The sequence below is a fragment of the Engraulis encrasicolus genome, chromosome 19 (assembly GCF_034702125.1).
Source record: "Engraulis encrasicolus isolate BLACKSEA-1 chromosome 19, IST_EnEncr_1.0, whole genome shotgun sequence".
Taxonomy (NCBI): domain Eukaryota; kingdom Metazoa; phylum Chordata; class Actinopteri; order Clupeiformes; family Engraulidae; genus Engraulis; species Engraulis encrasicolus.
In genome coordinates, this window is record NC_085875.1 from 34,371,275 (window position 1) to 34,386,138 (window position 14,864).

General features: G+C 44.5%; 1 protein-coding gene across 2 annotated transcripts in view; it reads right to left on the bottom strand.

Annotated features, from left to right (window-relative positions):
• Positions 1–1,022: 1,022 nt before the first annotated feature.
• Positions 1,023–14,864, bottom strand: part of maco1b (macoilin 1b) — a 33,464-nt gene continuing 19,622 nt past the window's right edge. The window contains exons 8-11 of one of the 2 annotated variants that reach the window (XM_063184194.1): positions 12,929–13,111; positions 8,634–8,754; positions 6,528–6,702; positions 1,023–3,831 (exon numbers count right to left, since the gene is read on the bottom strand). In XM_063184194.1, coding sequence (XP_063040264.1) covers positions 3,623–3,831; positions 6,528–6,702; positions 8,634–8,754; positions 12,929–13,111 — 688 coding nt within the window. In that variant the 3' untranslated portion in view covers positions 1,023–3,622. Of the gene's footprint in view, positions 3,832–3,884; positions 4,137–6,527; positions 6,703–8,633; positions 8,755–12,928; positions 13,112–14,864 lie in introns of those variants that run through there. The other variant, XM_063184195.1, reaches the window with a different exon arrangement.

A 14,864-nucleotide genomic window follows, 5' to 3' on the forward strand; every position in this document is an offset into this window, starting at 1 on the left:
CATACTTCACAGTGGGTATGAGGTGCTTTTCAGCATGCGCATCTTTCGTGGTACGCCAGACCCACTTAGAGTGTTTGTTGCCAAAAAGCTCAATCTTGGTCTCATCTGAACAAAGCACACGGTCCCAGTTGAAGCCCCAATACCGTTTGGCGAACTCCAGACGCTTGCGTTTATGATTGTGAGTGAGGAAAGGTTTTCTCCGTGCATGCCTCCCAAACAGCTTGTTGGCGTGTAGACAGCGCCTGATGGTTGATTTGGAGACTTTGTGACCCCAGGATGCTACCATTTGTTGTAATTCTGTAACAGTGAGCTTTGGAGATCTTTTGATTTCTCTTACCATCCTCCTCACTGTGCGTGGTGGCAAAATAAACTTGGGTCCTCGTCCAGGCTTGTTTACCACTGTTCCAGTTGTTTTGAACTTCTTAATTATTCCTCTCACAGTGGATATGGGCAGCTGCAGTTGAGTGGCAATCTTCTTGTAGCCTCTGCCTGACCTGTGAAGGTCGACGCACATTTGCCTCACTTGTATGCTGTGTTCCTTTGTCTTTCCCATGTTTAAGAGTGGATAAGAGAAATGGCCTCTGTGTCACGTCATATTTATACCCCAGGGAAGCAGGAAGTGATGAATTACTAATTAAATGTTCCTACATACTCTGGTAAACTTTGTAAACTACTGTAGAAATGACAGAAATGCTTCAATTATATTTATTTCCTGGGAATTGTTAAGGGTGCCAATAATTGTGGAACAGGTGATTTAATGAAAAATAATTATTTTTTAGTCAGGGATTTTTTTATTTTCTTACAATTCATTTGAGTTGAAGGCTACATTTTCCTACAATTTTCAGTGTGACAGTATTCTTCTGCAATAAACACTGAATTTATTTTAAGGCTTTTAACACATCTCAACCAGGGGTGCCAATAATTATGGAGGGCACTGTATATATATATATATATTGAACCTAAAGCTTGACAAAAGTTCAGGCATTCGACACTCATATTTAAAGAATCAAACAAAGTCAAAGTGCAAGAAAACCCTTCTTTAATCCCTTGAAAACCTCACAGAAAGGAGATCGCAACTGTGATCCAGACTGGAGGAAGAGTGAAGCGACCAAGGGCAAAAGGAAAAACAAAACTGAAAACAAAAATGTTTTTCCATTAAACGTTCAAAGTGGACTGACCTTTTTTCCCCATTCTTTTTTTTTGCCAAACAGCAGGAGGCATTGTCTTCTGCACTTTAAAAACAAAAACAAAAAATCTGTCCAGCATACCACGTAAACACTCAGAAGAACCAACCACATGAAATGACAGCAAAAAACCACAGAAATCCATTAATCGATCTAAGCCCTGCGTGAGGGGTCTCATAAACATTAAAGTAGAACAGGTAAACTTTGTGGCCTCAACATTTCTAATACTTTTCACTTGTTTTGAGCAACAAAAAATGAGAATACTGTGACATTCCTGCAAAAAAGTTAAATAGGATCAGCGATGCACTGTCAAGACTCCAAACACAGCAGAACATAAAAACACGAGTCATCTGACTGACCCTTCTGCTGCTCAGGTAGAATGCGCCGGAATCAGTCCTTTCAAAAGAACTTAGCCTCTAATGAAAGACACAACTGGGCTCTTTCATAGCAAAGGACAATGTGGCCAACAACACTGTCATTTGGAAACAGAATAGGTAACAGAACTACTACACCACGTTGCAGGCCAGCAAACTGTGGGCCATGTCCTTTCTATTAAGAAAAAGAGGAAGTTACGGAGTAACAAGAATTATGAAATGTTATGAAGTCATGAAGTGATATCAGCTTGAGTGAAGTTAGCCATGCGGCTTACTCTGATCAGGAGTGTTAATTGTCGTGGCAGCAGAGAGGTTTACATCTGATTGGGTTCCTGTTGGACTGTTACACATTGACACTGCTAGGGGGCAGAGCATTACTAACCTCCATCAGGGCTGCACCATCTCTAGCCTAGACTAGACACACAGCAGGCTAGAAACGTTGGCAAGGAGGTCAGTAAACACAAACAGGAGCACACGAGGACTCCGACTCACCCAGCCTGAAGACCTTGCGCAGGTCGCATTGCCATGACAACTGCTACAACGCCCAGCAACAAAACAAACTGCTGCAGCAGCACCCTAGTTCTGGCAAGCGACCAACCAAAGTCTTCAGTCTGTTGATGTTTGTGAGTACAGGATTCCAGGCTCTTCTATTAGATGATTTACCTCTTAACTTAACCTGTTTTACTCCTGAACCAGCTTTGTAGTATAGACGCCAGTTCTCGTTCTACTCCTCTAGCGGCTGACTAACACACGTTGGTTACTTCTTCACACCTGCCCAAGTCTTAACGCTAGAGATGGCCCACTGCTGCTCGATGTGGCGAATGCAACCCAACACTGACCACCATGGCTGAAGCAAAGGGCGTCTGGACAGTCCACCGATGAGCTACTGTCTCAAGGCACTGATCAGTTCTCATTTAGGGGGAGGGTGTGCTAGGGAGCACATTATGGGTAGAAGCTTATGAAGCAAAACAAAACAACAAAGTAAAACAAGGGGCATCAAAGTTTATGCAAATTTTCAAACAGAAAATGTGTCCTGTTTTTGGTGTTGGCTTCCTTAAATTCAGGAGCATTTGTCATTTTAGCTTCACATTGACTATAGACCACCACCAAGACAGCTGACAGAATTCACATGGCCACACCCTCATCGTCAGGTAAGTGAGAGGGGGGAGGGTTGCCGTTTCTGGGATTCAAAGACGACACAAGCTTTGAACTTCTACCAAGGAGTGAGTTCATAATTTTAATACATTCCTCTGTTGCCACCAGTGGTGACATTCGTTTTTTTTCTTGTTTTTGCCGATGACATCTGTAGATCCAGGCCCAGCATTGCAGTAGAATACGAATGTTGGAGATGGATGGACACCCCCCACGCACACACACTAATCTAAAATCCTAGCCAACCTATACAGCTAAACTCCAGAAACAATGGATGTGACAGATGTTGAGGACAAACTGCGTTAAGAGGGGTAATCCTTTCCTTTCCTTATGCTTTTCAATGAAGAGGTGAGACATGGTTTCTGTGAGGTTTCCATACTTGGAACAAGAAAACAAAAAAATATCTTCCTACTTTGACAATCTCTTGAAATCGCTTTTTTTGTCCTTTGAGATTTTTTTCTTTTTTTACTACGACAAATACAGTCACACAAGACGACATCCTTCTGCAGCGCCGGCCAGGGGTGGGCGGGGGTAGGGAGAGAGGAGGAAGTGCCATGGATAAAAAAAAAAAAAAGAAAGAAAGGTTAGTGGTGGAGAGAGAGAGAGGGAGGGAGCGAGAGAGAGAGAGAGAGAGAGAGAGAGAGAGAGAGAGAGAGAGAGAGAGAGAGAGAGAGGGAGGGAGCGAGAGAGAGCGAGAGAGAGAGAAAACATTGTAAAGCCGCAGACATGCAGAGTCCCACCAGTTCTGGGCCCCCCTCTTCGTCCTCCATAGTGGAGGAGGCAGAAAGAAGAGAGAAAAAAAATGACGGGCAGAAAGAGAGACAAAAAGAAAGAGAGAAAGAGAAAAGACATAAAGAAAAACTGGAGGAGGGATGGAGGGTAGGTGGAATTGAGGGAGGGACTGGAGGGAGGTCACTTCTTGAGCGGCTGGTAGACTGAGGCGTTGGGGTCGAGGCCGGAGGGGGCGGTGGTGTCCATGAACTTGGAGGAGTAGGAGTGGGGCGCCACAGGGCTCAGGCCGCTGCTGTCCGCCGAGTACGCCAGGCTGGGCATCACCGCCATCACCTCTGCTATCTTCTGCTTCAGGTCTGCAATCTCCTGCTCCTTCTGCAAGATCTGGCCTGTGGTGGAACAGATGAAGGAGAAGATTAAGCACATCCCAGGAAAAGGTGCAGGACAAAGACTGTCTGTAGTTTTCCGCACACTTAAAATCCTTTTTGTTGTCTTTTATTATTTCATGGCTGCATTACGTATCAAAAAGGATTTTAAGTGTGCAGACTTCTCACTCTGTGTATATCTCTGTCCCACCACAGTTTACAGACACAACTTTATGATATCGTGTGAGGCAGCCTCAAAACAACCTCACTACGACATATTTTTCACATAAAAACGTATTACTACTGTAGCTCCTTCTGCAAGATCTGGCCTGTGGTGGGACAGAGACATACATGCACAGAGACAATGTTGCAAAACTCCATCGATATGTTGCATTCATACATTACAAAGCACAAGTCTGTAAAGATTCTAATTTATCCAGGTCATGTTAACAAAATATAAGAGCATCCGGAGCTCGAAGAAAAATGCTGATGATGTTCCTTGGATGAGGAAAGAAACGCCTTCAAGCTGCAATAAGAAGCCCAGTTGCTTATAACTAAACTGTCTTGGATTACGACAAAGCTACAGCGATGATTATCCTCAACAGAACAGAGACCTCATCTAAGGTACAAGGGCTTTAAGTAACCTGATTACAACATACAACTTAAAGAAAAAAAAAACGTACATGCATCAACATGTAATATTGTGTACTTACACTGCACATCCGTCCCAACCCTAAGGGTTTAAGTGTTCGAGGGACCTTAAATTATGTGTAATGCAACACATTTACATAACATACAGTAGCTATGGTGATCATACTCCAGAGAAGAACACAGGACAGGAAGAAAAGGAAAAAAAGTCCACTTCAGACCAGGATTTCTTTGCTCGCACCGTTTTTATTATTTACGCCTGCAGAGAGGTGCTCACAGGAAACGTTACTTAAAAAATAAGAAAGTGGGCGCAATCCTGGTTTAAAGCGGACTTTCTTTTCCCTCATCCTCATCTGGTCATTTGGTTGTCCTGCTCCCAGGTCAGACGCTTTTTGGATGTGCGAGCTTCAAAACATTCCTACAGCAAGGCCTTGCAGAAACATGGACTCAGTTAAATAGAAAAATTGTTCCACTGCAGCCGCAGCATCAAAGGCCAACTACAACAGGCCGTGAGGAGTGATTTGCATAATTATGGCCAAATATGATGGGAATAGAAACTATGAATCCAGGACAAAAGTCGACCTTGTCATTTAGGAAATCGGAAACAAAAGCCGTCCTCTGCGCTATCAATTCTATGTGTGTCTAACAGAGAACAATGTGCAAAGGGAAAAATGCTGCTCAGAAACGCCAAATTAAGATTTGCTGTTGCAAGCATTTTAAAGGAGAGACTGCAGTCACATCCGTAATATTTCTGTAAGAAATATGACTGTACTTCTGTTAGGTCGCATAACCCAGTACCCAAAAATATCTGCCTTTTGGGAATGGAATAAGCTATTCAATGCAGTCCTTTTACAGTCACAAAAATATCAAACCAGAGTACACCACATACCACATCAAGTGAGTCTAATGGTGGCATACTGCATTTTTTATTTTTTTTAAGAAGGATGTCTACATTTCTTATCTTTGTTTTCTGTGATTAATAGGTGAACCATACAAATATATTTACAGACAAATCACCTCATCCGCCTGTTTTTTTCCTTCAACCCTGAGAACTGTCAGTTGGTTGCAAGCAATAAGCTCTCCTCGTTTAACACTGAACTCAGTGACCCACTCAGAAAATCTCTACCCACCCTCATGGCTCAAGCCTGGCAGCTGAACAGCATATCATGGTTCTACCTACAGCCTAATCTGGACACTTTTATTCAGCCTTCACAAAGCCACAGACATTTTCAATACAGACACTGGACTTACTGCAAAGCATTGCCTTTTCAGCCAAAATCTAAATATCACAAAATATTGATGACAATGCCATCCTTGTGAATATCTTTTCAGTTTTGATTAGTTTTCTAAAATGGAGAGTGAGATGCACTCCAGTCTGCTGAATCCCTATGCATGGATGTTCATCCTGCCATGAGGCTGCAGAGAACCCGATGACAGGTGTTCATACAGTAGCAGCCAATACCTCTGGGCAAGTTCAAGCAAATGCTGCGTCCTGTCCAGTGCTTGAAAAAAAAAAATCAGGTGCTGTTTAGGTTACAAATATGTGAATATTTTTAAATGCAGATTTTTTTTCTATCCATTTACATGTAAACATGACATGTAAAGCTGGAGTTTTGAAAAGTGCTTTTTAAAACTCTGCTTACATGTAAATGGAGTCCAACCCAATGTGTTCTCAAAAAAATCCACATACGTGAAAAAGGCTTCTCAGGCAAATGGAAAGAATCTTTTGACCACACCTGACCTACCCATCCTTGTGTGTGTGTATGTGTGTGTGTGTGTGTATATATGTGTGTGTGTGTGAGTTTGGCTTGTGATGTTGAACAAGTACCTAAATACCATAAATGCATAAATGCTAAGTTTAATGTAACCTAATAATGTAAAATAATGTGACACAGACAGAAACGTTTGTATGTCCCTCTCTCCTTCTCCAGGGCTGCGTCGTTTCTCAAAAGTGTAGCTGTTAGCCAGTTAGCAACTTCGGTAGTTGCCGATGGGAAATTACATTGCAAACAACAAAGTAGCTAATGTAGTTAGAGAAATGCACCCCTAACAGGTAGGCCCACCCACAGTACCTTGTGCGATCTCCAGCTGCCTCTTGGCGTCGCCCAGGGCTGAGAAGAGGTCTAGTTTGATGCGTGTCTCGGCGCTGAGGCTGTTCTCCAGGTGCTGCGTTTTCTCCTGCATCGCCGACAGCGCCGACATCAGCACCTCTGTGTCCTTCTCATTCTCCTTATACTTATGCAGCTCCTAAGACATTACAGAAGGTGGGATACAGATGTGTCTGACTTAGATCACATGTTTCAAATGGTTTCACCTTTCAATCATTACATTACATTACATTACATTGCATTTGGCAGACGCTTTATAACCAAAGCGACTTTCAGAAGAGGACATAATCAAGCCAACATCACAAGCAAATACAAAGTGCACAGGAGATATACAGAACAACAAGTGCAATTACAAAGAGGGGTTAGTTTTTTTTTTTTTTTTTTTTTTATAATAAAGAGGAAATAATGAGAACACACACACACAAACACACACTCACAAACTAAACTAAACTAAACATAATGTCAGGATTCTGCCCTGGGGCAAGGCCAGTTCAATCATTAGTCTAGTAGATTCTCTCGAAAGAGGAATTTCTTTAGTTGTTTCTTGAAGGCTGCAAGAGAGGTGCTTAGTCTTGCTGCCTCTGGGAGACTGTTCCACCACTTGGGAACCACAACGGAGAACAATCTTGACTGGGAGTACCTAGAGCGACTGGATGGCAGAGCCAGACGGCTTGTGCTGGATGAGCGCAGATCTCTTCCAGTAACATAAGGCGTTAGTAGGTCCTTCAGATAAGCTGGGGCCGTTCCTGTGATGGTTTTGTAGGCAAGGGTCAATGCCTTGTGCTTGATCCGGGCGGCGATCGGTAACCAGTGCAACTCAATAAATAGAGGAGTAACATGGGTCCTTTTGGGTTGATTGAATATCAACCGTGCCGCCGCATTCTGGATCATCTGCAGAGGCTTTAGCGCACAAGCAGGTAGACCTGTCATGAGTGAGTTGCAGTAGTCAACGCGGGACAGGACCGTGGCCTGGACCAGTCGTTGTGTAGAATATTGTGTCAATCATTCATCTACTTACCGGTATGCAGCTCCTAAGACATACGGATACCTTTTAGATCACATCTTGCAAAAGAGTTAACCTTTCAAATATTCCTCTAATATATATGCAGCTCCTAAGACAGAGAATAAGAGGGATATGGATATGTCTAAGATCACATCTTTGAAAATATTTCACTTTTTAAACATTCCACTTATATTTATGCGACTCATGTGATATAGAGCAGAGGGTATGATAGGATAAGTGATTGATTATCACATATTTCAAAACTTGTCCACTTGTGCAGCTGCTGCGGCATTCAGTAGGAGAGGTGTGGAAGAGAAGGGCTTGGCTATTTGTCAGTTCAGAACATTTCAGTGGGAAATGTTTGGACATTTTTAGAGTAAAATAACAAGGGGCATGGTATAGCATGGCTGCGGTTTAGTTTATCTCAGTTGGACTTGCCTTCATTTTTGCAAACATTTGAAGAGTAAGAAAAGGGCATCCAGTAAACAAAATCACCCAAGTTTATGCACTCGGACAAGCGAAACTCTTTTCAGCCAACCAAACATGCACAGTGTGACAAAGAGTTGCATGCATGTGACTAACAAGAACAGGAGCGTTGGAAGGAGTTAGTTATAGTATTTTTCCTGAGTTGTATCCTGAAGCCTAGCTCAAACTACACGACTTCCGATTTTGTGTCTGATTTTGACGTCGGGTTGCGGCGCACACTAGAAGAGAATCGCAACTGTCAATCTTATACCTGCTCGCAACCACCGAGACAATGTCCGACGTTCCATTTCCAGTCGCAAAATATCAAACAGTGTTTGATTTCTATGATTTGCGATCGGCAAGTCTTTGAGCTGCCAAAATGTTATCTTAGAACGTCGCACACGACGAGCAAAACGTGCCCGACAATCGCTTGCGATGGTCCTGGAGGGTAACCTTCCACCGATTGACGTAAGGAGGGTTTTCAGCCGATAATCAGGTCGAGAGTCGTGTAGTTTGAGCCTTGCTTGAGTGAAGTGTCCGTGTGTGCGTGTGTGTGTGCGTGCATGCGTGCGTGCGTGCGTGCGTGCGTGTGTGTGTATCACCTGTACTGTGAGTTCCAGCTGGTGAATCTGCTCCTCCTTGTGCTTCAGGTCTTTGCTGAGCTTCTTGCACTCCGACTCAAGCTCAGAGATCCTCCTACGCAAGGAGTCTGTACACTCCCCTCTGGATGACCAAACACACACACATAAGACGGGCACACACAGACGCGCACACACACACATAAGTTATTATACACACAGGGTATTGAAACAGCACTAAATACAGAGGACTTCGTTTCAGCAGTGCAACTGTGCTAGCCTAACGAGCTAAACCCCTATTTGCGGCCACTAGGGCGTCTAGATTTCTAGGCTACGACTGTGCAACACCTGTGAGCTAACATGAGTGATGACATGGGTTATGAAATATGCAAAATGGATTTCCCAAGTTTGTTTATATTTTAAAGTGCAAACATGGGTGTGACAGCAACGATGAGGCGTTTCCCGTGTACAAATGTGACGGCTCAACTTCAGCCAAAGCAATTACTTAAACCCATGTTTAAAAACTGTTTCAAGAGTATGCAGAACCACTGGGCAAGAATCTCTGTGCTCACAGGCGTAAGAAAAAAGTTTTGCCACAACAAATATTGTTGTTTAGGCTTTTAAGTCCACAATATGACTTCACTTCCTTCATCTACAAATTACTGAACTCATTTAGCCTTGCTTGTGTTTCTACTGTGTCAGTGTGTGCTTTAAATATAGGTGCCCATGCCTCTCTTCAATGTCGTGGTTGATGTGTGAAGCCACTTCTCAGCAAGGCCTGTGCTTTTACATTAAGGCCCAGTACAAATGTAAGTACACTTTGAGTGTATGAATTTGGGGCTTAGCAGATTAATGCCCTGTAATAGTACGGTAAGGCCTTAAAAAGCAATGATCGGAGCTGGACGGATTACAACATCATGCTGGCCTTATGGCAAGTGGATGCCTTCAGCAAAACCACACAAAAAAGCACAATGAAGTTCAGTTAAGTTTTTTTCTAAAGGAGTTAAGATCACTATACTGCCCTACAATATCAGAACGCAGTATCTTGAAAATGGTCGAAAATGGGTTTAGACCGGAAATTGGCTTTAAAATACCTTCTTTTTCTTGTGTTAAATTTTTTTGGCCCAACTTGGTCCCGTTTCGGAAAAAAACGCAAAAAACTGATTATACTGCGCTTTTTGGTTTTAGGAGGTTACGTCGTACTAGCCAAGAACGCAGTATAATGCGAATTATACTGCACTTCTCCATTGACACCGTGGTTTTGGTGTAGACAGTAATACCACAACAGAGCGCAGTATAATGATTTTTCAGCTAAAAAGTAATGAGAATGTTGTTTTTTTGCTTTTTTTCTTGTGTGCATAAATTTTCACCATAAAAAAGTATTATATGGAAGTGTCATCACCACTTTACCTCCAACACAGTCGCGTGGACAGAAAGGAAACTTTAAAGCCTTTATTCTCAGTTTGGCATTTTGAATTATACTGCGTTCTGAAATTGTAGGGCAGTATACATTGTATGGATAGTTTTGAGATGGTGACCACAATTTGGAAAATCTTTGGGACGGAATAAAACAACATTTTCACGGTGGGGCAAAGCCCAGGAGTCTTGGAAAAACCCAGATGACATTTTTCTCAGGACGGCACAAGGCAGGCAATAGGCCAAGAAGACTCCAGTTTGGTCCTGGAGTGAGACTGGTATGAGTTGGAGCTAATCTGGGGATGTTTGGAATAACAATAAACACAGAAATATCACAGATGGGTTGCTCTGTGCCTTGCACAGTTGCTTAGGAACCATCATCTGTAAACAAATCTAAACGAGGATTCGACTGCAGGGCGCCGCTTCCCATTTTATGACAAAGTGAAGTTACAATTTAATTTTTCTAAAACCTGCACAACTGTTGATAAGGACTGCTCAACAGTGCGCTGCACGTACTGTTTACATAAGGTCTCGCAAATACATCAGTGATGAATGAATAAGGTCAGTGCCATTCACAGTTGGTGCAGATTAATCTTTAAACTGGTATTAAAGCAATTAGCAGGAATATTCAAGCTGTAATAAGCTCATGCCAGTCCATGAGTGTGTGCATTTATAGAAACTAACAGTACATTAACAATGCTTCTTTACAACCGTACAGTATGCATGGCTACTCATGGGCCAAAGTCAGATATCCTATACGAGGGAATACCAAGGGTGAGCGAGAAGATAGCTGTAAGGAGAATGAGACTCGCAGGACATTGCCAAAGGCACCCAGAACTGCCAGCCAGCAAACTGGTGCTATGGGAACCATCACATGGGTGCCGGTTAAGAGGACGTCCCACACTAACATTTGTGGACCTACTCAAGAAGGACGCCGCAGCCCAGAGTACCAGCGAACTGAAAAGATGTATGGAGAATCGGGATGAATGGAAGCAACGATGGAAGGCTCGTCTGAGGACGACCAAGAGCAGATATCTCCCCTGCAAATGTGCTTTGAGCTTACTGGCTTGATTATTTATATTTATCACCCAGTGAGCAGACGCAACGTCTTCTGATTGGCTGAGCAGGTGTCCTTTATTCCCCGGTAGCAGGACACCTATGATGTCATGCGGGCGTGCGGGCGTCCAAGTTGCTTCTTCTCTAACTTTCTGGCGAAGTGCCGTTACTAGTTCTATCGCATCTGGTTGTCTAGTCAAGACCGCGTCGTTAGTTCTATCGCATCTGGTTGTCTAGTCAAGACCCCGTTACTAATTCTATCGCATCTGGTTGTCAAGTCAAAAACCCAGTCGTCAATTCTATCGCATTTGGTTGTCAAGTCACCAACATTCTGCGCGCGTCCTTACATGCCTCCGATAGTGGCGCTTCTCACTAGATTAGGAAGTGGTGCCCATGGCAACGTACCAAGCGCAGTGGTGAATCTACTTTTTCACGAAGCCTTAGATCAACATATCAATAAATTAATACTTAATTGCTGGTAGCCGGGTGATAAGCGGAATAGCGGCCTTCGAGGTGTTCCCGATATCAAGGGAAAATGGACTTGGCGAAGCGAACAGCCCTTCGGCTGCGCCGTCGGGCTGTTTAGAACGCTCCGCCTCGTCCATTATTTCCCTTGATATCGGGACACCTCGTCGTCCGCTATTCCATATGAATCATGACAAAATGACATTCTGTATCCCTTGACCCCGAGTTCCCTTTAACCCTTGAGAGAGAGAGAGAGAGAGAGAGAGAGAGCGAGAGAGAGAGCGAGAGAGAGAGCGAGAGCTAGAAAGAGAGAGAGAGCGAGAGCAAGCAAGAAAGAGAGAGAGCGAGAGAGCGAGAGAGCGAGAGAGAGAGCGAGAGAGAGAGCGAGAGAGAGCGAGAGAGCGAGACAGAGAGAGGAAGAGAGAAATGGATCGACAAGAAGATGCAGAAAGAGACAGACAGGAAGAGAGGCCGAAATAGAGAGGCAGAATGTCCATGTGTGTTAAGTGTTGCTGTGGTGAGAGATACAACGTGGGTGTGTGGGTGTGGGTGTGTGTGTGTGTGTGTGTGTGTGTGTGTGTGTGTGTGTGTGTGTGTGTGTGGGTGTGGGTGTGTGTGTGTGTGTGTGTGTGTGTCCGTGCTCGCTTGCAATGAGCTAGTTACAATGGTGCTGCAGCGAGGTCTACAGCGCTTATATTTGTGTGCAAGTCTCATGTTCGGTCGTTAGGCTGTGGAGAGGGTTACAGTACGTGCTGTGGTGGCCTCCACCAATGAGAGATAGGACAGAGAGACACAGCAGAAGAGAAAGCCATTATGTGTGTGTGTTGTCGTACCGTGATGCATCGGTGAGGGCTACAGCGCGTGCATGCAAGATGTCATACCATGATGTGGCGGTGATGGCTGCAGCATGTGTGTGCGTGTGTGTTGTCGTACCGTGATGCGGCGGCAAGGGCTACAGCGCGTGCGTGCTACAGCATGTGTGTGTGTGTGTGTGTGTGTGTGTGTGTGTCTGTCTGTCTGTCTGTCTGTCTGTCTGTCTGTCATACCTTGACGCGGCGGCAAGGGGTACAGCATGTGTGTGTGTGTGTGTGGGGGTGTGTGCGTGCGTGCGTGTGGTGTTCCTGCTCTACAGCGCGTGCGTGTGATGTACCGTGTTGCGGCGGCGAGGGCTACAGCGCGTGCCTGCTACAACGTGTGTGTGTGTGTGTGATGTCGTACCGTGTTGCGGCGGCGAGGGCTACAGTGTGTGTGTGTGTGTGTGATGTCGTACCGTGTTGCGGCGGCGAGGGCTACAGCGCGTGTGTGTTGTCGTACCGGGTTGCGGCGGCTAGGGCTACAGTGTGTGTGTGTGTGAGTGTGTGTGTGTGTGTGTGATGTCGTACCGTGTTGCGGCGGCGAGGGCTACAGCGCGTGCTGCGGTGGCCTCCTCCAGCTTCTTCCTCTTCCTCTCATCAGCCAGCTGCTTCTCGGCCGCTGCCCGCGCCTCCTGCTCCGCCTTCAGACGCCGCTCCAGTGAGCCCAGAGCCTGCCGCTCCTTCTGCTTGCCCTGCACCGCACTGTGCAGCCTGCACACACACACATACACACCAAGAGGCGTATGATATACAGGTACAGCACATAACCAGCGAGCCCAGAGCCTACCGCTTCTTCTGCTTCCCCTGCACTGCACTGTGCAGCGCGCACGCACACACACTAGGGATGGCACAAACCGCACCGAAAACCGAAACCGTATAATTCACACACATACCGAACCGAACCGTGCAATCCATCGCAAACCGCAATTCATGTACTGCCCAGAAAAATATGTAAAACAGAGATTCTAAGAGTATCTTATCCAGTCTCTCTGATTAAAACATTAGCGTATAAGACCAAATCAGAGGATGACACAATTAAAATCACACCATTTTCACATTATAAGCCTATACAAACCATATGTAGGATATTTAGTGATAAGTCCGATTCTATTAGCCAGTGCACCATGTATCATGATCTAAAAAAAAAGAACCGTAGAGAACCGAAAACCGTGACCTTGACACCGCGATATGAACCGAACCGTGAATTTTGTGAACCATACCACCCCTAATACACACACACGCACACACACACACACACACACAAAATATGATGTACAGCACTGACACTACAATAGATGGGTTCTAAATGTTTGTTTCGCCCTGGCTGCACACAACTCAACCTATGATTGTTGGAAACCGCTGTCGGTCAAAAAATTAGCTCATGTGGTTGGCTGCCAGTGTCTTGCCCCTCCTCACAACACCTTGTTAAATATAAACAAAACAAAAAACAGTCAGTGAAACGCGAGTACCTTTGTCAGGGTCAGACAGACTACAAGCACAGAAGATTTTAGTCACAATAGCCGGGCTAACTATTATGTACCGGTACTCAATCACAGGGATTATTCATACTGTATGTAAGGATTGCTCGGCCAGATAGGCATACACCAGCTGGGTAATTAAGCCCTGTGACTCTGGTGTCCACGCTGAGTCATACATAAATGCAAACACAATTCAAACAAAGCTTTCCTCATGTCTACAATTGTACACTGTTTGCTGAGTTTGCAGAGAACCTCAGAGGGGAGATGATTCATTGGTAAGGCTCAAACAGTACACTCATAGAGGGATACAAGCAAAGAGAGATCTAGGTTATATCCTGTTGACAAGAGTGCAATGTAGGTCTGTGATCCAGTGATTTCCATGTTGATTCAAACACAAATGTAATCATATACTCCTCTTTCTCAACCACTTAGTGCTCAGTAGAATTCTACAAGAATGGAATTCTACGGAATCTCAAACCCGCAGCGGGTTTTGACAGTTAACTGTTACACAACAGAACCACAAATATGAATGAATTCAACATGCCTCACTAAAGGGTATTGCTGATTCACATGCATGTAAAATCAGTGTCATTACCAAACATGTCAGTACGTACGTATGTGTAGGACGTCAACACAAAGTTCTTCATGCATTCAGGCACGGGACCTAAACTATGAATAAACTGTGAATTCCTGTGCAGCTACTGTAGAAGACACACAAGCTAGCACAGTGGTTCCCAAACACTTTCTGCGTCAAACCCCTTTTGGACCTGAGAAATTGTTCACAACCCCATCAACCTCCCGTATTCCAAAAAAATGTGTCCATTATTATTGTTATATTTTCATTGGGAATTCACAGGAAAAGTTAATACATTTACCATTGTAGCGAAGGGGAGTAGAGTTGCCCAGCTGGGACTCGAACCCAGACCTTCTGGGGTAGTAAACCGGGGCTCTGACCGCTACACCAAAGAGCCAGGCTCGTTGGCATA